Source organism: Lactuca sativa, chromosome 9, assembly GCF_002870075.4.
Source record: "Lactuca sativa cultivar Salinas chromosome 9, Lsat_Salinas_v11, whole genome shotgun sequence".
Lineage (NCBI taxonomy): Eukaryota > Viridiplantae > Streptophyta > Magnoliopsida > Asterales > Asteraceae > Lactuca > Lactuca sativa.
In genome coordinates this window covers 218190563-218216565 of record NC_056631.2, presented here as the reverse complement: position 1 = coordinate 218216565, position 26003 = coordinate 218190563, and the positions used below count along the sequence as shown (strand labels likewise).

The 26003-nt window shown below is 40.3% G+C and overlaps 1 protein-coding gene across 1 annotated transcript; it reads right to left on the bottom strand.

The window, feature by feature from the left end:
• Window positions 1–1227: 1227 nt before the first annotated feature.
• Window positions 1228–7071, bottom strand: LOC111882842 (uncharacterized). The gene is made up of 21 exons (XM_023879216.3): window positions 6705–7071; window positions 6191–6323; window positions 5910–6046; window positions 5785–5830; window positions 5491–5703; window positions 4912–5418; window positions 4709–4843; window positions 4401–4616; window positions 4218–4307; window positions 3883–4130; window positions 3709–3797; window positions 3486–3526; window positions 3326–3356; window positions 3101–3223; window positions 2774–2991; window positions 2596–2691; window positions 2398–2510; window positions 2170–2305; window positions 1980–2084; window positions 1571–1891; window positions 1228–1491 (listed from the first exon to the last, which is right to left on the bottom strand). Exons 1-20 carry the CDS (start codon window positions 6977–6979, stop codon window positions 1691–1693), a joined length of 3153 nt encoding a protein of 1050 aa, XP_023734984.1. The 5' UTR covers window positions 6980–7071; the 3' UTR covers window positions 1228–1491; window positions 1571–1690.
• Between the last annotated feature and the right edge of the window lie 18932 nt (window positions 7072–26003).

Sequence of the window (26003 nt, the reverse complement as noted above, 5' to 3'; positions counted from 1 at the left end):
GCTTAAAATTTTTCTTTCATTTCCTTCGAACTCGGGAACACGGAATAATGAATATTTTCCTTCACCTCCCTTTCTTTCCGTCAAAATTTTATTTCCCTTTCTTTTAATGAATTTACAAAAAAACTCAGGAACAAGACGTAAAGAATCAAAAATAAACTACATTTTTGTCGATGTGCTTGAGCTAACTTTTGGGATAACAGAAAAAACAAAATAAGTTGGATAACAATAGCATTTCAATGCAAAATACGATTTGTTATCATTTAAACACAAAGAACATGTTTGAAAAAGTCATTAATAAGTTTGAAATTGGTGATATAATCAAATTCGAAATTCATAAATAAATTAGCAAACTCTAATTAAAGTGTTTTATTAGGTGATGTCCTCGATTCTTGAGGTCGTATATTGGATTAGATTTGTGGATTAAGCAGCATTTTAGAAATAGATTAGATTTATGGATTCAAAAGTATTTTAGAAGTACATTAGATTTGGCATTCAAAAAAATTAGAAACTCTAGTTTGAAGATTTAAAAGTTTTAGAGGGTATTTGGCTAAACTTAAAAATTGAGTTTTTTAACATATTACCAGTTACACACCATTATAAGTTAAAATGAGTATTTAGATAAATCATTTTTGATAAATTATTCACCTCTATCTTATCAAAACTCCTTATAACTTATAATTGTCCAACATCTCCAGAATGCTTTTTTTAGTCATTTTACCAAACACTAAAATAGGTTATCAACTTATAGCATTTTTACACGGGATAAGCTAATTAAATTACTTTTTTAAAAAAATAGTTTTTTGTTTTGACACCATTATAAGTATACACACGCTTAAAATACATTTTTGTTAGAATAAGTACTTTTCAAGAACCTAGTTTTTCTAACAAAAAACATGTTAGGCTATGCAGCATGGTGCTTTAGGTGCTAAAGCGCCACAAGGTATGCTGACATGGCACCCCTGTTAATACTTCATAACTCTCTTATTATTTTTATATTAAAAAATTAGAAGTGTATTGGCATGACAGAATGTTGAGTATTTCCCTGTGTAAGTGATTGGAAACTTGTGTTGATATGGTGTTAAGAGCTACACCACATAGCAACTCAAAATGTGAGTTTAAATCTAACCAATTTTCAAACGAGGTGGTTATTTACAAATTTTGAAAAATTATTGGCTAAATCATAATGAAAACCGTAAAATGAGGTGAAATAATACAAGAGTATGCGACTTGACCAAACCTTTCATCACACTTTATATTAAATAAATCAAACCCTAAAACCCATCACTTAAATACACATCTCTCCAATGAGATGAACCAGAATTGTATCCTCACTATATCAACACAACCAACCATATGTAAAAGCTTTATAAATAAATCAACAGAACAGAAAAATAATAAATAATACCACACATCAAAACTGGAACAAGAAAACCATGCACCTCCATTAGGGAAAACTGGAGACGTTCTGGTTGACCAAGTCAAACCAAAAACCTGCATCCACCATATCATACATACAACAATTAATAAAGGAATGGAATTATTAACTCCATTGAAATGAAAGTCATCATACCTGAGTGAAAAATGATGGTCTTTCTAGCAAGCTGAAAACTTTCAAAAAAAAAAAAGAAGAATACTCCACAAGATGCCAAATTGGACATGAACTTGCACTTAATTACGGTCAACTCTTGGGTCAACTCTTTGGTGCAATGGCAGCCAAAGCATTGGCATGTGTAGGTGAAAGATTACTCAACAGAGGCTGCATTTGTTGACCATATATTGATAATAAATGAGCAAAAGCCCTTCCTATTTGAGCTTTGACTTCTGGAGTTTCAACTGGAGATAAAGCCACTTGTGCAAAAACATTAACCAGATCCGGAACTAAAGGAGCAATCTGTTTAAAATAAAACAAAACTTTAGTGGCCAAATCGGTATAAACAATACTTCAGGGGCTAAACCGTAAATAAACACTTAAATACTACCTGTGGGTTTGATGTTAAAACAAGGCTGCAAATGCAGTTGTAAACAGGCATGGATTCTTCATGGTCTTCTTTTAAAGGAAGAACCTTGACAAAAACAGGTAGCACCTAGAAATATTTAAATAAATAAATACAAGTTAGTTTCATTTATTTGTTTTGTTTATTATTTATATATATATTTATATATATGAACCTGGTTTAAGGGAATGGAATCCTGATGTGCCATAATCATTCTTGCAACAGCTCCAGCAGCATTGTCTCTTACTGCATCATCTGGCTCTGATTCTCCAAATAATGGATAAAGGCCTCTTAACACATCACCAAAGTATCTGATTTATTCATAAGAGAGAAATAAAATAAATCATTACAAAATATTTGTTTAAACATCATTTATGTATGAAGAAAGTAGAAGAATAAATACTTGAGACTGGCGACACCACCATTTTTGCACAACTCCCCAACACAGAATGCAGCGTTTCTCCTATTAGTTGCATCTGATGAACCTAATTCTTTAAGTACCAAGGGCATTATGGTCTGAAACATGAAATGAAATATTCAAAAAAAAACGAAAACTGATAAACATGGAATTTGAAAAATATGTAAAATGACAAGAAAGTACATCAACATAGGCAGCAATTGGAGCACCCATATCCTGAGCAACTTCAGCAAGGCATGCAACCACCATTGTCCGATCTTGTGATGGTCGTGATCCTTTCTGCAAGACAACAATTTAAATGACCAAAATACCCTCCCTCGTCATGTGTATATACTAAATAGATACATATAAGAAAGCTCACAGCGAATTTCATTAAAGGCTCAAAAAGAGTGGAAAAGATCGGTGCAAAGTGGGACCCCATGGCTTTAGCAAATGCAGGAAGAAGATCTGAAACAGCATCCATAAGCACTTCATCATGGCTAGTATCATCATCATCAACATCACTATCTGATTCTATTTGTTGACAAACTGATTCCTGTTTAAGCAAGACCAGAGTTGACTCTACAAGCTGAGGCATATCTGATGAGAACATTTAACAAGTTAGTTTTCATAATAAAAGAAAATTTAATTAAAAAACATTAACATGTTTCATATAAAAAATAAAAAAAAAAACTAAAAATTTCCATACATGGTTCGACAGTAACATATCCAAAATCCTTGATCATGTCTGCTACACTCATGCAAGCTTGAGCAACAACTTCCTTGTCATCATCTTCATTCATTGTTTTTATATAAATAGTCATCACTGTATCTGAATTTTATCAAATTGTGAAAAGATCAAAGAACAGAGTCAAAATCTAGAGATTCCAAAAGTCATATGGTTTATTTTTGCCATAACAAGTCAACTACTCACCAAGAATTTCTTTTGCCTTTGATGCTCCATCCTGAAAAAAAAAAACACAAAAAATTTGACAGATGGGGACACAAAAGATGTATCTTCCATGAACAAACAAAATACCAAAAAACAACTACAAATAATTTGTAAAAGAAAAAATGGACAGGAAAATGCTTACACTATGACCTTGGAAGACTGCATGTGCAGCTGTCAGAATATCTGCCATTCAAAACCAACTAAACATTAGATCTGGAAAGAACAATGTATACAACCAAAATATATTTTTTAGATGCAGTTTGGAATGGAAAATGTAATGTCCAAAAATAGCTCGTATCTTGTATTTTTATGTGTATATAACAATATTAATCTCAATATGTAATTATGGATGTTGGTACACTTACGTTTTAAGCCAGTGATGGCTTGAAGTCGAACATCTTCATGAAAATAACTAGAATGCTTCACCAGAATCCTCAATGATTCTTCCAAATATCTTGAATTTTATTAAAGAAACTACAGGCTACAGTTAAGTTGCTTTATAAAAAAAAAATTTACAAAACTATAAATCTAAAGGATACGGGGCATAAGCACTCTTTGTATGTAAGGCAAATAAACCAAGAGCTTGAGTTGCAGCAGCCTTTTCATCTAAAACACCAGTTCTTATACTGATATTTCTCACTCTTGGTTCATCATGAGTTTCATCATCAGATGAAACTCCACCAAATCCATTCACATTTTCATCTTCATCAGAATCATCAATATCAACAGCAGATCCATCATCAAGATTGCATGAAGAAAACGCCAGAGGGACAACATGTGGAAGATACTGTTTTTTATGATATAAAGTTATGTCACACATAACACAAACTAACATACACACATTCACAAGTTTTTTAATTTTTTTTTCAAATACCTGAATCATTCCATCCTCCAAGATTTCTGCTACATTGCTGAAGAATCCATGAGTATACTCACGAAGTTCACTATATTCCAGCCCATATCCCTAAGTTGTATATTTAAATTACTAATCAAACTCAAAAACGCTTGAAAATATAAAGATTTAGATGGAGATAAACCATAAAGAGAGGGGTATTACGGTAATTGCGGCTTCAATGAAAGGAGGTAAAATCGGTTCCATTCTTGCCCTTCCCACAACCATGGCAACTATTCCTACAAGCTCTGTAGCTCTTGCCCTTGAACGAAGATCTTCATCATTTGTAAGCACCATGAAAGATTTCATGAGTTCCAAAACTCGTTCAGCATATGGAAGAAATGCTTGCTCTGAAGCAGATGCAACTGAACCAATTGCAGACTGTAGAAAGAAAATAGAAAGTTCTAGAATGTCATTAATGTTATCAAATTCAAATCATTTACAATATAATTACATAAAGATTGTGTTTTTACCATGCATGTTTCCTGTAACATTCGCTGACTGGTTTGCAATGCAGCAAATAGTTTTCCCATTAAAGAATCAAGAAATGGAAGAATTTCTTCACCCATGTTCTCACAAAACGCAGCTAATGCGTAGTATGATTTCTCCTGAAAAAAAATAGAATTGAATTTCATTAACATGTGAAGATAAAGACTTTGTAATAATATCTATTTACCTTGACTTCATCAGAAGAATCTTCTAAGGCATTTAGAATGCAAGGAAGAACACTTTCATAATGTGAAATAATCTCAGGCTGCAAGTACTCTGCAAATTGACCTAATGCAAAAGAGGAAGCTCCTCTTACAACCTGTTCAGGGTCTCTTAAAGCCCCTAACACAATTTGCAAAATTGGTCCAAGTTTCTCTTTCATTAACTCCAAACACCCCTCTGAAACAACACCCAAAACTGTCACTGAAGCTTCACGAAACTTCGGGTCAACACTTTGACTGCTTAAAGTAGCAAATTCAAAGACGCCTGGGAAAACATGTTTTGGTAACTTTAATGACAAGGTGTCAAGAACTTCTGCAGCAGCACGATCTGGCGCCAGGTCATCATCGTCTTCTTCCCTATTGGTGGACTCTGTAAGCAGTGGGCACATGATTTGAAGGATTGGAGCGATTAACTTGTGTTTCTTGAGGGAACTGGATTTGAACTTTGCAAGCCATGAAATGATTTGAATAGCCTGAAACATGAATTATGTTAACAGGAAGCCATGAAATGAATTGAGGGCATTCACGTCTTTTGCACTGCTAACCTGATGTCGTGTGCTGGAGTCCAAATTTGGACTTGAGCAAACTTCAAGAGAGAATTGGACTATGGCTTTGACTGAGTCACCAAGAAGAGGTGCTGGAGATTCAATCAGTTCATCAAATATCTCAAAAGCAATTATTGCAACATCTTCATCACCAGATGCAAGGCATTGTCTTGAAACATTTAATATGCTTGGGATAAATTCACGAAATTTAATCTGTGTGTATATGATAGGGATGTAGCTTTAGAACAAGTAGAATAATTACAATATTACCCTCCAGGGAACAAATAGACTTACCACTTCAGATGCATCATGAGTGAACTCAATGAAAGAGCCAACAGCCCTGTTCAAGATGATGTCAGCATTATATATGTTTCTTAAAAACCAAATTTAAAAGGAGAGATAATGACATAGAACATTACTTGAGGGCAGCCACTCTAACATTATTACTAGTCTCATCTTGTAGGCACTTGAGTAGAAGTGCTTGTAAATCAGCAAAATATGGTCGAAAAGAATCACCAATTGTCTCTGTTAAGGAGCTGAACAATATCAATGCCACCTGGCATCATAGAAAAAGAAAGAATTGCTGAAAAAGTACATGAACCTGTGGATATGAATCATATGATGCTTATAGTACATGTATGTGTGTACATTGGTATTCCTAAAACAAAATTAAGATACAAAATCAAAAAAGGTAAAGCACCTCTCTATGATCTTCTTGCGCACTCTGGCTGCACTGGAACAAAAATGGAAGCAAATCTGGCCATTCTCCACCAGGAATGGCATACTTTGCAATGATACTCACCACGTTTGCACTAGCTCTCCTCACAGGTGGACTGACAGTAGAAGACATCCATCAGGCAAAATTAGTCTTACTTTGTTGATTAGATAATAAGGGGCACAAAATGAAGAAGAAGAACTACAAGGTGTCAGAATGCATAAAACACAAATGAAGGAGAAACCTAATTGATGCGTGTTCTTTAAACAAATGTTTCACTTTCTATAAAACTACTCAAACGTAATGCTTTGAGATGTTTGGTGATTTCCACCTCAAAAAGATAGAAGATTTCTTCAATTTCACGAAAAAAAATCTGATTTGGGACCACTGGAGTAATTAAATTACAATTAGAATCGTCACAGAAACATTCACAATAAATTCTACAGATTGAAATAGCTTGATATAACATAAACATTAATTAACAATGGCAATTCCGAACCTGTGCTCCATAGTGATGCTTTCAATAAGAGATTGTTTGACAAGCTGGCGAAGCTGAGGGGAGAGTTTAGCCCAGTGACCAGTGATCTTCTTGCGGAGGAGAACGGCGGCAAGCTGTCGGACATTGGGCGTCTTCGCCGTTCGTAGGTGGTGAACGAGTGCCGGAACCACCTGTGGATCCTTAGCCAGCCTCTTAATTTGGTCCTCCGCTTGCCGCCGTGCATCATTGTCGGGCATCAAGAACTGAATAAGCAAAAGCTCCAATGACTGCGACATTGTTGATGAACTGAGGGTTTTGCTCTTGACGGCGGCAGGACAATAGCTTTGGGTTTATAAAAAGAGTAGTGTTGGTACTCGGGGACAAACTATAAATGTTACAGTTTAGGTCCCCTTAGACGTACTTGGAGTTTAGGTCCCCTTAGATGTACTCGGTGAAAAGTATTACCCTTTACTTTTCTATTTAGGGTCTTTTTGTTTGGCCTCTTCGTCGTCTAAAGAGTTGGCTTTGGATCATTTTCTATTTAGGGTCTTTTTGTTTGGCCTCTTCGTCATCTAAAGAGTTGGCTTTGGATCATTTAGATTCAGATTGTTCAGTTGAAGCTTCTTTAACCTTTTAATCAATCAGACATAAAAAAAATGGGACTTGAATGGTCAGATATGTTGAGAATGTTGAGAAGTCTAGATGAAAATTTTCCGTCTGATGCTCTTGGCCCCAAAGAAATGTCTCCTTTTTTTCTTCCCCCTCTTCTCCCATCGAGCAACGTTCTCTCTTTCTCTACTTCTTACCGTCGATTCTCAGCTTGCCATCGGACCTCCGACGGCGCCGATCCACCTCCCCCTTCTTCGGTAAGTTTTCTTATTGTGTTCTTATGGTCGATTTTTTCAAGCAACTTTATGGTCTATTTTTTTCAAGCATCTTTATGATCGATTTTTCTTTGTTCTTGTTGTGTTATTGTGCTTGTCTGATCGATTTTTGTGCAATTGATATTTTCAAGCCCTAAAAACCTGCTATCTTGTGTTTGAACTCCAAAAATATTTCTTCACTTTGTTGTTTGGTGTTGAGTTTGTTTTTTGTTGTTGATTTCTCTTGTTTTTGTTGTTCTATCTTGTGATTGAACTCCGAAATTTGCTATATTCTTGCTTGATTTTTGTTATTCATGGAGAGAGGGCTTTGTAGGGGCCAACCATCTGTTCAGATGCGAGGGCTAGGAGACTTCTTCAGCAGGGTTGTTCGGGATTTTTGGCTTATATCTTAGATACAAGGGCCAAGACCTCGACGGATTTGGGCAATGTTGTGACATCCCCATTTTCACGGCCAGAAAAGACCGATTTTGTTTATGCTTTGTTTAAAAATCAGAGTAACATTTTAAATAAAAGTGTTGCGGAATTTGTCCCAAAACAAAATATGATAAAGATTTATCAAAAGCATTTCCATAGAAATGTATTTCATGAAAAGGACTCGGGATGTCATGTTCAATACATATCATAAGCATAAACAATATAGCATAGGCCTTACTACATTATTCCGTATTTACAGGCCTAAAATCCATTAATCTCTCATCCCAAGACATCGCAATCTATGTTTATGCGCCACTACCTGTAATACAAGAAACTGAGTGGGTCGGGCTTGGGAGTCTGGTGAGCACATAGGGTTTTCAACCCACAATAAATATGTTTATTAACTTTATCAAACCAAACAAACCCGATTACCCATTCCCGTTATCCTCACTTTACGTCCCTAAAACATCTAACACAAGGGACCTTGTCTAAGGACTATCATCGGGATGGACACTACTGCTAAGGGGATTCCTCAGCAATAAATGTCCTTAAGGCAACCATGTGGGGGATAGAGTACACTTGGTGAGCACACAGTTCAAATAAACACCTACAGGTTACGAGCTTGCTAGTGTTCCACTGGACTGTCTAGAATAGTCCGTGGTAGTCATCTATACTCCGCTAGATGACTGGATCATCAATAACATCTATAACGAAGCCTCTCATTATTTCATTTTATCACACAACAACTAATACATCTACCAATGTTTTACCCCAATATTTTCGTAGATATAAAATACATATATAGTTTAAATCATTGAAAACATGTATAAAAATGTTCATCCAGCATAGATAGCAAGTATTCAGATAATATGCACACATAGCACGTAATTTATATAAAATACTTTATATCTATGTGTAAGCTGAAAGTAACTATGCACTCACCTGAAAGGTGGTGACTCAGCACTCGGACAACGCTTCGATACTCTCAAAACAATTTTCCTTCGCTAAAACCTAGTACCAATACCACTAGGGTTTAGTTTAACGATAACCGCGACTAATTAATAGTCTAGATATTATTACTATTATATAAGCTTTAAACAATACTTATATAACCCATCATAATAGCCCAAGTATTTATTATAAGTTCCTAATAACGTTACTATAATTAAATAAGAGCTATATTAAAATAGCGTAGGCGTAGCTTACTTACAGCGGGTTTTTCTTAAAACCGGGCGCTGCTGGAGCAACGTTCCCGAGCCAAAAGGGTCTTCTTCTCGGAGCCGTCGGGCACTCCGGGGCTTCCGCCTCACGCTAGGGAGGTTCCCTAGGCTTTTCGGGGTGTTTCGGGGGGTTTCGGGGCTAGAGAGAAGTTCTAGAGAGAGGGGGAAGTGAGGGGAGGTGTGAGGAATGAATGGAGGCCTCACCGCTTATTTATAGGGGCTGGAGGAAGGTTCACGTCGTGAATTTTTAATATTCACGTCGTGAGCCAGGCTGGCTACAGCCAGGCGCAGCCTGGTGCTGACACGTGGCATCGCATACAGGGTAAAAATCAGCCGATTTTCAAAAATTCATAACTTTCGCATACGAACTCCGTTTTCGACGTTCTTTATATCCACGTGTAGGTAAAAATAAGATCTACAACTTTTATTTAGACTCCGTCGGCTAATTCTCGACCGATCTTAAATTTAACAGTAGGAGGAGTTTAGACTGCTAAATGACCGCGAAGAATTCGTAACTCCTTCATACGGAATCCGTTTTCGTCTACTTTTTACCATTGAGTTCCTATTAATGAGATCTTCAACTCTCATTTAGGTCGCGTAAGCCAAAAACTGCTTGAACTAAAATTCGAGTTTCGGGTCGTGCACTGCTAAGCCGAATCTTAGAAAAATCATAACTTCCTCATACGAAGTCAGACTTGGGCGTTATTTTTGTGGATGTTATCGGTTTAACATATACTACAACTTTGGTTTAGATCACTAGGCTAAAAAGTCCTCCCTCGTAAATTCACGATTTACGTCTCCCGGTGTCGTACCGGTTTTGCCGTAAAACTTCGACGGGTCATAACTTCTTCGTTATAACTCAGATTTTGATGTTCTTTATATCCCCGAAATCCTTGTTTCGACCACTACAAGTTTATGTAAAGATATCAGGCTTATCTCACACTTTAATTTTGACGCTTGTTTTTATTCTTTATTAATTATACATTTATAATTAAATAATAAGCACATAATTACACACAATTCACATAATACTCAAATATTTCATCTTTATTACTTCAAAAAGAGTTACAATAGTTGACCTAGACTATTAATTGTCAAAAATGCTTAGCCCTGAAACCCGGACGTTACAAATGTACCGGTTTTACAAAAGTTTCGGAATGTCTTTCCCGAGGAGTTACCTAGAGTGCCTCAGGAGAGGCAAGTGGAGTTTCGCATTGGTTTGGTGTTGGGTGCCGCTCCGATAGCCAAGGCATTGTACCAACTAGCTCCGCCCAAGATGCAAGAGCTATTTACGCAGCTTCAGGAGCTACTGGACCAGGGGTTTATTCGTCCGAGTAGTTCTTCGTGGGGAGCACCGATCCTATTCGTGAAAAAGAAGGATGGGTCACACAGGATGTGTATTGATTATCGAGAGCTGAACAAGCTAATGGTGAAAAACCGTTATCCGCTCCCGAGGATAGACGATTTGTTCGATCAGCTGCAGGGTACATCTTAGTTTCCAAGCTTGATCTTCGGTCGGGGTATCGTCAGATGAGGATTAGGGATGATGATATACCGAAGACAACTTTTAGAACTCGGTGCGGGCACTACGAGTTTGTGGTGATGCCAGTTGGGCTCACCAATGCCCCAGCAGCGTTCATGGATCTCGTGAACAGGGTGTGTAGGCTAATGTTGGATCGGTCGGTGATCATGTTTATCGATGATATTATGGTCTATTCTAAGACTAAGGAACAACATATGAGGGAGGTGTTGGAGACAGTGAGAACGGAAAGGCTTTATGCCAAGTTCTCAAAGTGTGATTTCTGGTTGAGAGAGGTGTAGTTTTTGGGGCACATCATCAACCGGGAGGGTATTTTGGTTGATCCAGCCAAGGTTGAGGCAGTGATGCGGTGGGAAGTACCGAAGAACGCATATGAGGTTCGTAGCTTGTTGGGTCTAACGGGGTATTATCGGAGATTCATCTAGGATTTCTCCAAGATCGTCGTACCATTGACCCGTTTGACAAAGAAGAATGTGACTTTTCGGTGGGGACCGGACCAGCAGTTGGCTTTCGAGACCTTGCGGCATAAGTTATGTGAGGCCCCGATTTTAGTGTTATCGGAGGGGCTGGATGATTTTGGTAGTGTACTGTGATGCGTCGATCTTGGGGTTTGGCGTTGTATTGATGCAGAGAGGGCATGTGATCGCATACGCCTTGAGGCAGTTGAAGCCTCACGAGGCGAATTACCCCACTCACGACTTGGAATTGGGGGCAGTGGTGTTTACCCTCAAGATATGGAGGCACTATTTGTATGGAGTTCGGTGTACCATCTTCACGGATCACAAGAGTTTGAAGTATTTGATGGATCAGCAGAATCTAAACATGCGGCAAAGGAGGTGGTTTGATGTATTAAAAGATTATGATTGCGAGATCTTGTACCACCCTGGGAAGGCCAACGTGGTGGTTGATGCTTTGAGCTTCAAGACGGCAGGTTCTCCAATTGGGAACGTTTGTCTGAGGATGACGATGGTCTCTCCACTACTAGATATGATCAAGAAGGCTCAAGTTGAGGGTTTGAAGAAAGAGAACTGGAAGATACGATGGATTCGAGGGCAGTTTCCCTTATTTGTACGGGATGGTCGGGGACTCTTGACACAGTGTGGTCGGGTGTGGGTGCCGGTAACTGTGGGAGTGAGACAAAAGATATTAAAGGATGCACATAAGTCCAAGTTCTCTATACATCATGGAGCTACAAAAATGTTTAGAGATCTGAGGCTGAGCTACTGGTGGCCCTACATGAAGCGGAAGATCTCTTGGTTTGTGGAGCGGTGCTTGACCTGCAGGAAGGTCAAGGTCGAACATCAGCGACCACATGGAAAAGTTTAGCCGCTACCCATTCCTATGTGGAAGTGGGAAGAGATTACATGGACTTCATCACAAAGTTACTAAGGACAGCAAGGGGTGTGGATGCCATATGGGTGATTGTGGATAGATTGGCGAAGAGTGCCCACTTTATTCTAATTTACGAGAGCATCTCCGCTGAGAAATTAGTGGATGTTTATGTGCGAGAGGTGGTGGTTAGGCATGGGGTGTCAGTATCAATAGTCTCTGACAGGGATGTTCGATTTACATCTAGATTCTGGAAGAAGTTCCACGAGGAACTGGGCACTCAATTACTTTTCAGCACGGCATACCACCCCCAGACAGATGGCCAGAGTGAGAGGACAATCCAGACACTCGAGGATATGCTTCGGGAATGCGTGTTGGATTTTGGAGGGAGTTGGGATACATACCTTCCACTAGCAGAGTTTTCATATAACAATAGTTATGATGCTAGTATCGATTGACCTCCTTTTGAGATGTTATATGGTCGGAGGTGTAGGACCCCTGTTTGTTGGGGTGAGGTTGGACACCGAGTCATGAGGAGCACCGAGTTGGTGCTCAAGACTACTGAGTTGATTCAGCAGGTGCGTGACAGGCTACGAGTCGCACAAAGCCGTCAAAAAAAGCTATGCTAACCGACACCGATCGGATCTTGAGTTCCAGGTGGGAGACTTCGTCTTGCTAAAAGTATCACCATGGAAAGGTGTTATTCGGTTCTGGAAGAAGGGCAAGTTAGGGCCCCGGTATATTGGCTCGTTCAGGATTTCGGTCCGGGTAGGCAATGTGTCTTACCGTTTAGATCTGTCGGATGAGCTTAGCCAAATTCACAACACTTTCCATGTGTCTCAGCTTCGAAAGTGTGTCACAGACGAAGCTGCGGTTATATCTTTGGATGATATTCAGGTGGATGAGAGATTGAACTACATTGAGCGGCCCGTGACGGTTTTGGATAGGAATGTAGCACCTGGCTCTTGGTATGTAATATATTTAAGTATTTTGCATTTTTGGCCTTGGACTCGGCGAGTTGAAGGACCAACTCGCCGAGTAGAAGCGGGATGGGATGCGAGATTTAAGTGATGGACTCGTCGAGTCGGGCCCCGGACTCGACGAGTAGGCTCTGACTGGACAAAACCCTAATATGAGGGTTTGCACCCTATTTAATCATCTTTTCAACCACCACTCGTCCTTATTTCTCCCAGAAACCCTCCATAGCAAACCCTACGTGTTTTGGTGCAATATCTAAGGCTTTTGTGGTGATTATGGTAGTTTTGTTCACAAAGAAGAAGGAAGAGCATAGAAGGATCAAGAGGAGATTGAAGGATTCGAGTTTGGTGCATCATCTTCAATCTTTGAAAGGTATAAAGTCTGTACCTTGCTTGTTCATTTGTCAAATCCCTTTTTGGGGAAGATTTGGGGATTTTTAAGCCATATGAGGTAGCCAAACATGATTGCAAACATGGTTGGGGGTCAAGACTTCGGATCTAAGTCTTGGGAGGAGTCACAAGGCAGATTTGGGTTGCTTTTGCACCCAAGGAAGGTCCCATGCAACATAAGAGCCATTTTAGAGCCTTTTAGTCTCAAAAGTCCCATGCATGCACGTAAATTTTGAAACTTTACGTGCTAGATCGAGCTTAGGGGCTTGGATCTATCATTTGGTCAAAGGTTGTACATCAGAAATCAAGGAAATAGGGCATGGACGTTATCGACTCGGCGAGTCCGTTCTTGGGACTCAACGAGTCCAAGGCATAAAGTCCCATATCTGTTGAGGGTCAAAAGAACTCAGTTGGGTGTTAGAAGGGTTGTAGAAGAACCGAAGGAGTGACCTAACGTATTGGACTTAGCCTTAGACCTGGAGTTCATGGGACTCGACGAGTGCTAGAACAGACTCGGTGAGTCCAAGGCAATCTCCTTATGGTTGAAGATGAACTCGACGAGCTGTTCATACAACTCGGTGAGTCAAGGACAGAACTTGTTCATCAGATGAAGGTAAACTCGACGATTTGTTCATACAACTCGGTGAGTCAGATGAAGGTTCATTCGATGTTCATATGAGGAGGAACTCGTCGAGTCGTTGCTAAAGTCGACGAGTCGAGTCGTAGACAAGGAATGATAAAGGGTTAGGGACTCGACGAGTTGATGACCCAACTCGGTGAGTCGGGTCAAGTGGAAGTTGACTTTGACTTGGACTTGGTTGGGGGTAAATAGTCATTTTACCCTAAGAGTAGATATCAGTTTCTGACTGAGTGTTTTGTGGGGATTATAGTCGGAGGATTTCCGGAGCAGCAACATACAGAGGTTTCCCCGCGCAGATTATCAGCAGCTACTCGTACGAGGTGAGTTACCTTCTAGTAGCGGTGGGTCTACAACCACAATGCCAACCCACCAGTAGGATTTGTATGATAGATGATTGTCTTTGTGATATTCATCTAGGTTTGCTACTACCTGATATGTTATTAGCTAGTATGATATGATATTAAATGCTAGTAGCAGTAGGGGAGATAATCCCCAAGGTTACCGGTCGATAGGTCCAAAGGGGATGGTTATACCTAGTCATGCTAGATAGAATATGGTTATGTGTTACATGCTATGTGGTACTAGTAGAGGGGTGAAATAGTCCCCAGCATCCGGTCGAGAGGACCAAAGGGGAGGCCAGCACCCAGGTATGCTAGGTAGTACCCGGTCAAGAGGACCGCTAGGGAGGACAACACCTAAATATGTTAGGCAGTATCCGGTCATGAGGACCGAAGGGGAGGCCAGCACCCAGGTATGCTAGGCAGCATCCGGTCGAGAGGACCGAAGGGGTAGGTCGGGCACCCTGATATGCCTGACAGTATGTGTATGTTATGTGATTGTATGGTATGCGGTACGATAGGGGAACTCACTAAGCTTCATGCTTACAGTTTACAGTTTTGGTTTCAGGTACCTCTTCAACGAAGGGGAAGGAGCTGGCATGGTAGCGGCACATCATACGCACACTCATTATTTTCCGCACTATGGATATTATGGGATTGTACTCTGACATGTTCTTATTTTATGACTTGGATTTTCAGACATGATACATTGTTTTATGAGATGATATGATATCACAGTATTTTCTTATGAGTGTTTTATGAGTCAGTTAATTAAAAAGAAATTTTTGGTCTTGAAAATTGGATCGTTACAAGGAAGGTCAATGTCCTTCGTAATAAAGAGGTAAAGCTAGTGAAGGTGCAATGTGTGACAACCCCAAATCTAATTCTGTTAAAAATCCCATTTTCACTAACGGAAAACGTCACTATACGTTATTTTACGTAATATTTGGAATCGTCAATTTCCGAATATCTAAATTTAAGCATGGTTTGATATCATTGTAAGTAATATGTCTCATAGGTGTTAACCCCGTTTAACCTAATAGAGTGGTTTTACCTTCTCAACCACTTCACCCGGGTAAAAAGTTTTAACCCAGTTAACTTTAAACATCGGGTAGCCGTGTATCGGGCGCGATTCTCGAGACATATGCAATGGTGTTCCCAACATTTGAACACTCATTCACTACACACCCACTCTCTCTACTTTCTCTCTCTAGACTCAAAAACGACCCCGATTCCGCTAATTTCCGACTTCCAAACGTAAGTACTCATCCCCTATCTTATTCTAGACATGCTTCATTGAATTTGTGGGCCAAAAACCATAGGAATCAAGATTCAAAGAGGAGTTTACGGCCTAAGAAGCTCCTTAGGCCGTAAACCCCCAAATCCAAGCCAAAGACCAAGTTTCTCCTTCTTGTATGTTAGTATACTAATTAAGGCATATAACTAGAAGAGTTTGGACCTTAGAAAACAAGAGAATGATGCTTGAAAAGGAGTTTACGGCCCAAGCATGTGCTTAGGCCGTAAACACCTCAAACACCCCACAAATCCATGTTTTAAGCCCCAAAAACACTTCTAGGGTGTTTGGTGAATTAGACTTGACTCCAAGGAAGGCTTGAGTGCATTAAACATCAACATTTGAGGCCAAAAAGAGGAGTTTACGGCCTAGCATAAGCTTGGGCCGTAAACACCCAAGAAATTGTGTCAAACAAGTCCCTAAACTACCCTAATGCATGAAAGGAATTAATCTAAGGCCTATGGAAGTGTGTTGTACCATTAAACACTTCATTTTGACACCAAATGAAGAGTTTACGGCCAAGGATGTTCCTGGGCCGTAAACTCCCCATAAATATGTGCCAAATTGCTCCAAACTCACTATAGGACCTTCTAGGATTTTTCTAAGCCATTTGGGACCATGTTGTACAAGTAAAACCATCACCTTAAAGGACTTATAGGAGTTTACGGCCCAAGAACAAGTCTTGGCCGTAAACTCCCCTAAAATATCACAAATTTAGATGTTTAATCCTTCCCTCTTGGTCCAAAACACACACCAATAAATCAAGGAAGTGAGATAAGGCCTTAAACACACATTTTGGAGTGTCACAAGAGTTTACGGCCAAGCCTAGGGGGCTTACGGCCGTAAACTCCCAATGAATGGCTTTTAGGACATAAACTCTAAGAGAATAAACTCTAGGACCCTCCCGTAAATCATCCATGGCCTTGTATCACTCCCGGGAACCCTTTCTAGGCCTTAAAACCCCGAAAACGACACTAGAATGTCCAAATTCTATAATGAAAAGCATGAGATGATTAACTTCTTGTAAAATACATATTTCATATGACATTAGGGTCCTAAAAGGTGCTCAAGTGGTTATTTGGTACCAAACGCTCAATCGACACTATTACCCGATTTACCCGATTCACCCGATTTCCGCGATTTCAGGTGAGTTCATACCCTTTAATGAACCTTTCAAATGTTTTATATGTTTTAGGGGGGAGATACAAGTTTCTTATAAATATTTATACAAAGTTTTACAGAACGATTTCCGAGTTACAAGGATTAATCACATGTGATTCACTACCCTTAGTTCAAATCACATGTGATTTGTCCCTATGCCTTAAAAACGGGTTTTACCCTTTTCAAACTATTTTTAAACCATGATTCAGAATTTAAATGTTCTTTTGGAAAATACTTTTATTAAATCAATTTGCTTATAAAATGTAACCACTCTGATATATTTATATAAATAAGACTTGGAGGACTTAGGACCGATATCTCGCCTTATTTCCTGTTCTTGTTTGATTGTGGGCTTAGGGTAGTAGTTATCCGTCCGACTGTCGTCGATTTCTTACTTATATAATCTGTATATCAGTATGGTATACGAATATTACTGCTCTCACTAAATGCTAAAGTCACTAACGTGCTAAGAAACACCCCCACTAAGATAACCATAATAGGTATGGTTAGGGTCGCTACCGCTACTACTCGCTAAAGTTATTACTATCTACACTATAATACTCACTAATACTAGACGATACACTAGTAAGAGAACACACTATGATCAATACTAAAAGATTACTACACTATGACCATAGAGAAAACATTAAACAAACAATAACACACTAACCCGCTACGAGATACTCTATTCGCTATTCACTACGCCCAGAGTGTTCCAGCAGGAGACGACTCTACAGGTATAGATCTATACGGGGGCAGACGCTATTACATCCCGACTGTTAACTCAGTCCGCGCCGTACAGGCCCAAGGATGCCACTACTTCACTACACTGTGCATGACCGGGAAGGTCATGGGATTCTCTATTATTCTCACTATTGGTAAATTACAAGGAATACCCTACAACTACACTAAAACACTACACTAAATGTTAAACCACATCCCGAAGTAAGCAAGTAACTATCACTAAAGGAAGCTCGTACCTCTATCATGGATCACGGGCTTAACTTATCTTGATATATTTGTTATTTGAAGATTGGCCAAAGAATCTTTGCAATAAATGGTTTTCAAAGAGATAAAGAATGCACACTTTTCACAGATTGTCACTTACAATGTATTTCCTGGAAAATATGAGATTTTCTGAATTTCTACTACTTATGAACATAAAGGATACATTTTTAATACTAATGCTTTGTATACAAAAACTCACACTAAACTCTTATGAACTCACCAGCTTTATGCTGATAATTGTTTTCAAAATAACTTGTATCTTCAGGTCAAAGATAGACAGGTACAGACGCGGCATTTTTGGAGAAGGTGGAGCACACAAGACCCATCTCTCATTTTTGAATTACTTTTGAGTGATTGTTAAACATTACAGAACACGCATGTAATTAAATTCACTATGAAATGCTATGGTTGTATGTTTCTTGTTTCTAATATTATGCAATTGTGATGATACTGTTCACTACGTCATCCACCCCGAAACGTATTCCGCCGTTATCGGTTTTGGGGTGTGACAGATTGGTATCAGAGCATTGTTTATAGTGAATCAAGTATATCAACCTATAAAAGATATACGAACTATAAACACTTCGGGACTAAAACACTCTGACCAAAAATATATACTGTTAAGTATCTAAAAGATCTAACTAAGTATATATGTGCACACATCACTATGAAACACAGGAATCAGTATCATCCTAGAACAAAACAAAAGTATTAAGATTGTTGGACAGCGCAATTGGGTTTAGAGACATATAGTCACATTCAGGATGATGTAGCCTGATCAACTACGTTTTCCTGAGGGTGACTAGCATGTGCCTAAGTTCGGTTGTGATGTTGCAACAAGTCTAAAACTTACCAACACTACCACAATGACGCTAACCTAAGAATACTATAGGAGTATTCTGTATCTCTAGATTATACGTATGTGTTATCATCAAGGGTTGTTACTAGTAGGACAATAGTTACTAAGTGGATACACCACGATTACATGTGACTGGGGCGCTATAGACTCAGAATCTGCAGCCTTTGCTTCATTCCCTGTTCTTGTTTGATTGGGGGTCTGAAGTTAGGGTGGTTTATTCGAAGGACTATCTTGCTTCGGTTACATGTAATCGGTATGCACTATGCAAGTATTGGGTCAACTGGTAATGATTCCTCCTATAAGTATCTTAGAATAGTACGTCTATTAATCTTCTTTCCCCCCCCCCTTCTCGCGTAGATAGCATGGCTGGCTTCCACCTACCCGGTGATCCGTACTTTCCGAACCAGGGCAATGGAGGGTGGCTCGAAGAAGAGTCTGACGACGATCACCCTATTCCTTTGGATGATCATCATGCTGAAGGCTTCTCGGATAGCTCGAGCTCCGAGCCAGAAGTCAACAATCAACCTCCTGAAGCCCCGAACCCTAACCCCCGACCGGCATTTCAGGGCCCCACTCCTATGTGGGCAATGTCCTTGCATCGATGGAGCGAGGAGCAGGGTCATCCCTTGCCTTACAATGGAGACCGAAGTTTCTACAACATAAGCGAAGGAGGATCAGCAGATCGGGTTCTACCCATCATGATCCGAAGAATTGCCAGGAATGTTGAGCAAAGTCAAGCTGCCATAGGTCGGGTGGTAGAAGTGGATGCCAACTCAAACCTCAACACTGTTCGCATCCGCCAACTCGAAGAAGCCATGGACAGGACAAGGAGGACCAACGAGGCTCTGCAGCATCAGCTGGCAGCATCCCGAGCTGAAATTAGGGAACTCTGAGCACGCCAAAGGACTCAGGATCGACACCTTCAAGAAGTTATGCGGCAACTGGAAGATCTAAGGATTCGCCCGACAAGCAGCCGTCGCCAGTAGAAGGCATCTAGTTACCTCACTCTTTTGTTTAAAGGACTAACCTTTTATCTCTATGTTCCATAGGTCTTTTGACTGTAAGCATTCCTAGTTTAAAAGTACTCTATCTGAACCTCTAAACTGCCAACATTTTCTCTATGGCATGATGTAAGACCTACTGCTAGGTCAATTTTCATGAACTTCTATTGCATCATTAATACCAGTATATTGGCAGATGATTTCTCTATTACTATAACTCTCACCCTGATCTTGGATTATGTTGATTTAATCCATGAAACACCCTATTCATATTCGCAATAGGCTCTTACTATTGCTATCATTTCTATGATCTTCCAGTGAAGGATGCCTCCACGAAAGCGTCCCAGCAGAGGAAGACCTGAAACCCAAACCCCTCCTCCACCACCTCCTCCTCCGCAGTTCGATCCGGTGTTGTTCCAAGCGGCTGTGACTGCGGCTGTAACAGCAGCCATGGCCCAAATGAACTCGGGTGATGCGAGCGGTGGAAATTCTAGATTTGGTGAAGTCCACCAGCGAGTGCAGGGATGCACTTATAAGGACTTCATGAATTGTAAACCTGCTTTCTTTGTCACACCCCCGAACCAGACGGCGGAAACGTCCGGGGGCTGTCGTGACTCAATTGCATATCATAACATTGAATATATATGAAACATAACAACATCCGTCACCATTCATTTCATATTACAACCAGTAGTGTTTACATGTCATACATTGTTTAAAACATTACATTCCCAAAAATTAATTTGTTCCATTCGTTCAAAAATAAACTGCAACCGTCACTGAATATGATTTCCCTTGATTCACTGGTTCCCTGAGAATACAAGTATTTTGAAAAACGTCAACATATGAAATGTTGGTGAGTTCATAAGTAGTGTTTGAAATCGAATGTTTGTATTGCTTGAAAAACCACCAGAAAATCCGATATTTTCTGAAAAGAAAAGCTTTTGAAAACGTTTGTGAAGATCCATAGGTATGCTTGTTTGTTTCTATACTTGTAAAAAAAATGTTCATTGAAAATGTATGCATTTCAAATCTGTACGTATTGAAAACCCTAGGGAAACCCGATGTTCCCCTAGTTCCTTTGGAATCCATTAAGTTGCGTTGAAACCATTACGAAGATAGCAGTGTCAGTCCCAGGCGACGTTGGAAGGTTCTAGAGCAGGATTATTTACTACAAACCCGCGTTACGCAAACGCCCAGTTTGTAGATATACCAACGATTCCCGAAGGCGTCGTCAGTACTAATCGCGTTATCCAATCGCCCGGACAAGGTGTAGTCCCACATCCGAAGAGAAAGAGGTCACGAAGACCCCGGTGACTCCATTAACCGGTTGGGGAAAATATGCGTGCGAGGGGTCCCCGACCCGCCTCGTAAAATATGCAGACTCTTCTAGCAATACCAAGGACCCTTGGGGACCAGTGGTACAAGCCATTGAAAGTCACTCCACGTTGTGCCAAGTCGGTGAAACTCAGCACTTCGTAGAAATATGTGTCTTCGGGCCTTAAGATCAGGTCATTGGGCTAGCTAGGCCCAACAAGCAAGATTTTACACTTTTGGGGCCCGAAGATGGTGCGTAGACGTCTGTGCACACTCGTATGTATATGTATTACCAAACGTTATTTGTATGATCGTAGTATCGAAGAGTTAGTAGTTGTAGGTTTCCATTGGCTCGAGACCGAGCCAATTCGTTTAGCAACGACTTTTGGTAATGTAATGAGTTGTATTTCGTCGATAGTCACGGTGTCATTATTTGATCAAATTGTACATAATGAATCAGCCTTGAAATATTTCTGTTTTCAGCCCCTCATTATTTGTAAAATTTACATTTTCAACCCTTTTTATGTAATATTTCCCGGTTTGGTCCTTAAATTATTTTTCTTGACATTTTAACACCAAAAAGTATTGAAATTAATATTTTCCAGCATATTTTTCATAGAAAACAGTTTAAGTCCCTGAAAATGCAGTTTTTCTCGGTTTTAGCCCTTCTTTTCGCAATTTTGACAATTTTGGCCCAAATTGGAAAATTTTTGCAACTTTGGTCCTTTTTAAATTTAAAAAGCATTTTAAACCTTTGAAAAGGATTTGGGACACTTATAGTCCACTGTTTTATAGAAATTCACAGTTTTGGCCCTCCAAAACAGAAAAATTCGCATAATGGGCCTCCTTGGGCCGAAATTTTCATTTTTAGCCCAATAAGCTTGAAATTTATGTTTTTAATCCTCTAATTGAATATAATTCCAGAAATAGTTTTATGGAAACTGTTTTGGCACATTTGATCCATCAGAATCTGTGAAATGTCAATTTGGGCCCTTATTTTTGCATTTTTCACATTTTAGGCCCAAAATTTGTGTTTTTAACCCAAAGAAAATTGTTACTAAACCACTTAGCCATTTTTCTTGAAGCACTTTGTGTTTAGAAATACATTTGAAGCTAAAATCAGTTAACACAAGATATATCTCGGTTTTGATGGGTTTTAAGGCTAGATCCAACATAAAAACACATAAAAGCATACATATAAGCATGGAAATCATACAAGGCATACAAACACATATAGATCTACACTTTCACTTGTATTCCCCCCCCCCCACAAAACTCATAAAAACAGAAAATAGGGGGTATGAAGCTCACCTTGGGGTGTTGACTCGGTTTTTGGAAGAAAAGATGGAAGAAAAATGAAGTGTTTTTGGCCTTGGCTCCCTTTGATGAAGATCTTGAGTTTTGAGATGATTCTAGGGTGTAAGATCACGATTTTTGTATAGATTAGGGAAGGATTTTGATAACAAAAGAATTTAAACCATAGATCTATGCATAATCTTACCTTAGATGAAGAATATTGTAGAGATTTCCTCTTGAAAGCTTCCTAGAACTCGAGATTTTGGAGAGGGAAGAGGAAGAAGTCTTGAGTGAATTTTAGAGAGAGTTTGTGAGTGTTTTGTGTGTGTGTGGTGATGCTCTCGGCCAAAACAAGAATGGGGAGGGAGAGGGAAGAATGGAAGTGATCTTTGAAGTGAAATGCATGGAGAAATGAGAATAATGCATGGATATCCTATGGGTAAAGATGAGGTGTCACTTGAAAGTCAACTCCTTCTTGGGTTTGGGCCTTGGGCCGAGAATGGGAAGGAAAAAAAAAGATTTTTGGGCTTTTTGCTCCTAAGCCCAATATTAGTGTTAATTAGGGTGTGTTTTAAGCTTAAGAGAATGTAGTAGGATTTTTATGTTTTTCTTGAACTAGTTTTAGGTTTCTCATGTATCAAAGCTCTTAATCCATTTCATTCTAGGCCCAACATGACCTAAAATGTTAAAATAAATAAGTGTGGGTCCAATTAGAGTCCAATTAGGGTTCTAAGCCCATGATAGTCTAATTGGAAGCTTATTGGCCCATTTGGATCCAATAAGGAAGTTCTAGCCTAAATTAGACTTAATAAGAACTTCTAGGGTCTCCAATTGTTTGATGACTATTTGTAGTTCTAGCATGTTGTATTTGATTGAAGTTTTTGGATTCACATTAACTTGAATGTATAGATTACATGGCTCAAAATTTACAGTTGTGACATTCTTCGATGGTACCGGAGGAATTCTGGCGTTGTCCCAATGGTTCGAAAGGACCGAAGCTGTATTCGAGATGTGCTCTTGTCCCGAGGAGAGCAAAATCAAGTTCGCTACTGCTACCCTCACTAACAGGGCTTTGTCATGGTGGAACGGCCATGTCAACGAACTCTCCTTGGTCACAGCCAACGCCATGGACTGGGACACTCTAAAAGATCTCATGAGAGGAGAGTACTGCCCTAGGGGCGAAGTTCAGAAACTTGAGGAAGAACTCTGGAACCTCAAGATGAAGGGGACCGACATAACAGCTTATACGGCCAGGTTTTGCGACTTGGCGGCTATGTGTCCCAACATGATCCCCTCTGAAAGCAAGAAGATTGAGCGTTACATCTGGGGTTTAGTGCCCCCGTATCGAGGAAATGTTCTGGCTTCACGCCCTACCACTTTCGACAGCGCCAAGGAATTGGCCCAGAGTCTGATCAATCACGAAATCTCCTCCACTCCAGCAGCAACAACCACAACAACCACTGCACCATCCGGATCCTCTGACAGAAAAAGGAAACGGTGGGATAAGAAGAAGGGCAAGAAAACTCAAACCGCCTCCAGGGATCAGCAAATTGTGGCGGTTCATGCTGCCACCACCCCGGCCGTACCAGCTGCTCCAGCCCCACCGAAAGCTTACAGTGGGAACTTGCCTAAATGTCCCAAGTGCCCTTTTCACCACAACGGTCCATGCCGTGAATTGCAGTGTTCCAACTGCGGTCGGAAGGGCCATACTGTCCGATTTTGCAAGGCCCCTCCCAAACCTATCACACAGGTTACTGGTACGGGAGTGACCCCAACTTGTTATGGCTGCGGTGAAGCGGGCCATTTTAAGAAGAACTGTCCGAAGACTGCAAATGCTGGGGGAACTGGAAGGTTACTTGCTATCGGTCACAATGAAGCAGTAGCCGATCCCACAGTCGTCACGGGTACGTTTCTTCTCAACAACTCTTATGCCTGTGTCTTATTCGATAGTGGTGCAGAAAGAAGCTTCATAAATCAAAACTTTAAACATTTACTCAAACAAACCCCTCAACCACTAAAAGAAACATTCGTTGTAGAAATGGCTAATGGGAAGACAGAAAGCTCTAATGAAATCTATATAGGTTGTACTCTCACGTTAGATGATCACCCCTTTTTAATCGACCTTATACCAGTCTCAATCAAAAATTTCGACGTCATTGTTGGTATGGATTGGCTAAGCCTTCACTACGCCGACATCCTATGTTCCGAGAAAGCCATTCGCCTGAACTTTCCGAATCGAGAGACCCTAGTGATATACGGAGATAAGCCAAGTACAAACCTTCGTATCATCTCTAGTATTCAGGCTCAGAAATACTTGCGCAAAGAATATCGCACCTTTCTTGCTCACGTCGTCGACACTAACCAGAAATCGAAGGATCCAAATGACATTCCAGTGGTATGCGATTTTCCTGATGTCTTTCCGGAGGATCTCCCAGGCCTACCTCCTAAACGACAGGTTGAATTCAGAATCGACCTAATCCCAGGAGCTACTCCCGTAGCTAAGTCGCCCTACCGACTAGCGCCTGCCGAAATGCAAGAACTATCCGGTCAACTCAACGAACTGCTTAGCAAGGGCTTCATAAGACCGAGCTTCTCACCTTGGGGAGCTCCGGTCTTGTTCGTGAAGAAAAAGGATGGGTCATTTCGGATGTGCATCGATTATAGGGAACTCAATAAACTCACGATCAAAAATCGCTATCCTCTCCCTCGTATCGACGACCTATTCGACCAACTCCAAGGAGCCAGTTACTTCTCCAAGATTGATCTTAGATCCGGGTATCACCAATTACGGGTGCTTGAGAAAGATGTTCCTAAGACAGCTTTTCGAACCCGCTACGGGCATTTCGAGTTTGTAGTGATGCCCTTTGGACTGACTAACGCCCCCGCAGTATTCATGGACTTGATGAATAGGGTGTGTCGTCCGTATCTAGATCAGTTCGTCATCGTCTTTATTGACAACATTCTCGTCTACTCTCGGAGCGAGGAAGAGCACAGAAGCCATTTACGACTAGTCCTGGAAACCCTGCGATCCGAGAAGTTGTATGCGAAGTTCTCTAAGTGCGAGTTTTGGATCCGAAGAGTTGAATTCTTAGGGCACGTGGTCAGCGAAGACGGAATCCACGTGGACCCCTCTAAAATCAAGGCTATTAAGAACTGGTCAGCACCAAAGACGCCCACGGAAATTCGTCAATTTCTAGGCCTCGCTGGCTACTACCGACGGTTCATCCAAAATTTCTCTCGGATTGCGAAGCCTCTCACCACGTTAACACAGAAGGGTGTGCCTTTCGACTGGGAAGAGAAACAGGAGAAGGCATTTCAGACCCTGAAGCGAGCCCTATGCACCGCACCAGTATTATCCCTTCCCGAAGGGACAGAAGATTTTGTTGTATACTGTGATGCATCCAATCAGGGGCTCGGTTGTGTCTTGATGCAACGAGGCAAGGTTATCGCCTATGCCTCGAGACAGCTAAAGAACCATGAGGTGAACTACACAACTCACGACCTCGAGTTAGGAGCGGTCGTCTTCGCACTAAAAATATGGAGACACTACTTGTATGGGACGAAGAGTGTGGTGTACACTGATCATAAAAGCCTCCAACATATACTGAACCAGAAGGAACTCAACATGAGACAGCGTCGATGGGTCGAACTA

Bases quoted from the DNA above. Each gene is read 5' to 3' on its own strand.
- LOC111882842 (XM_023879216.3), bottom strand. From the start codon at position 6,979: ATGTCGCAGTCATTGGAGCTTTTGCTTATTCAGTTCTTGATGCCCGAC. The intron at 6,047-6,190 runs GTGCTTTACCTT...CTATGATGCCAG, and splicing joins CGCAAGAAGATCATAGAGAG to GTGGCATTGATATTGTTCAG. The intron at 4,844-4,911 runs GTAAATAGATAT...ATTTTTTTTCAG, and splicing joins ATTCTTCTGATGAAGTCAAG to GAGAAATCATACTACGCATT.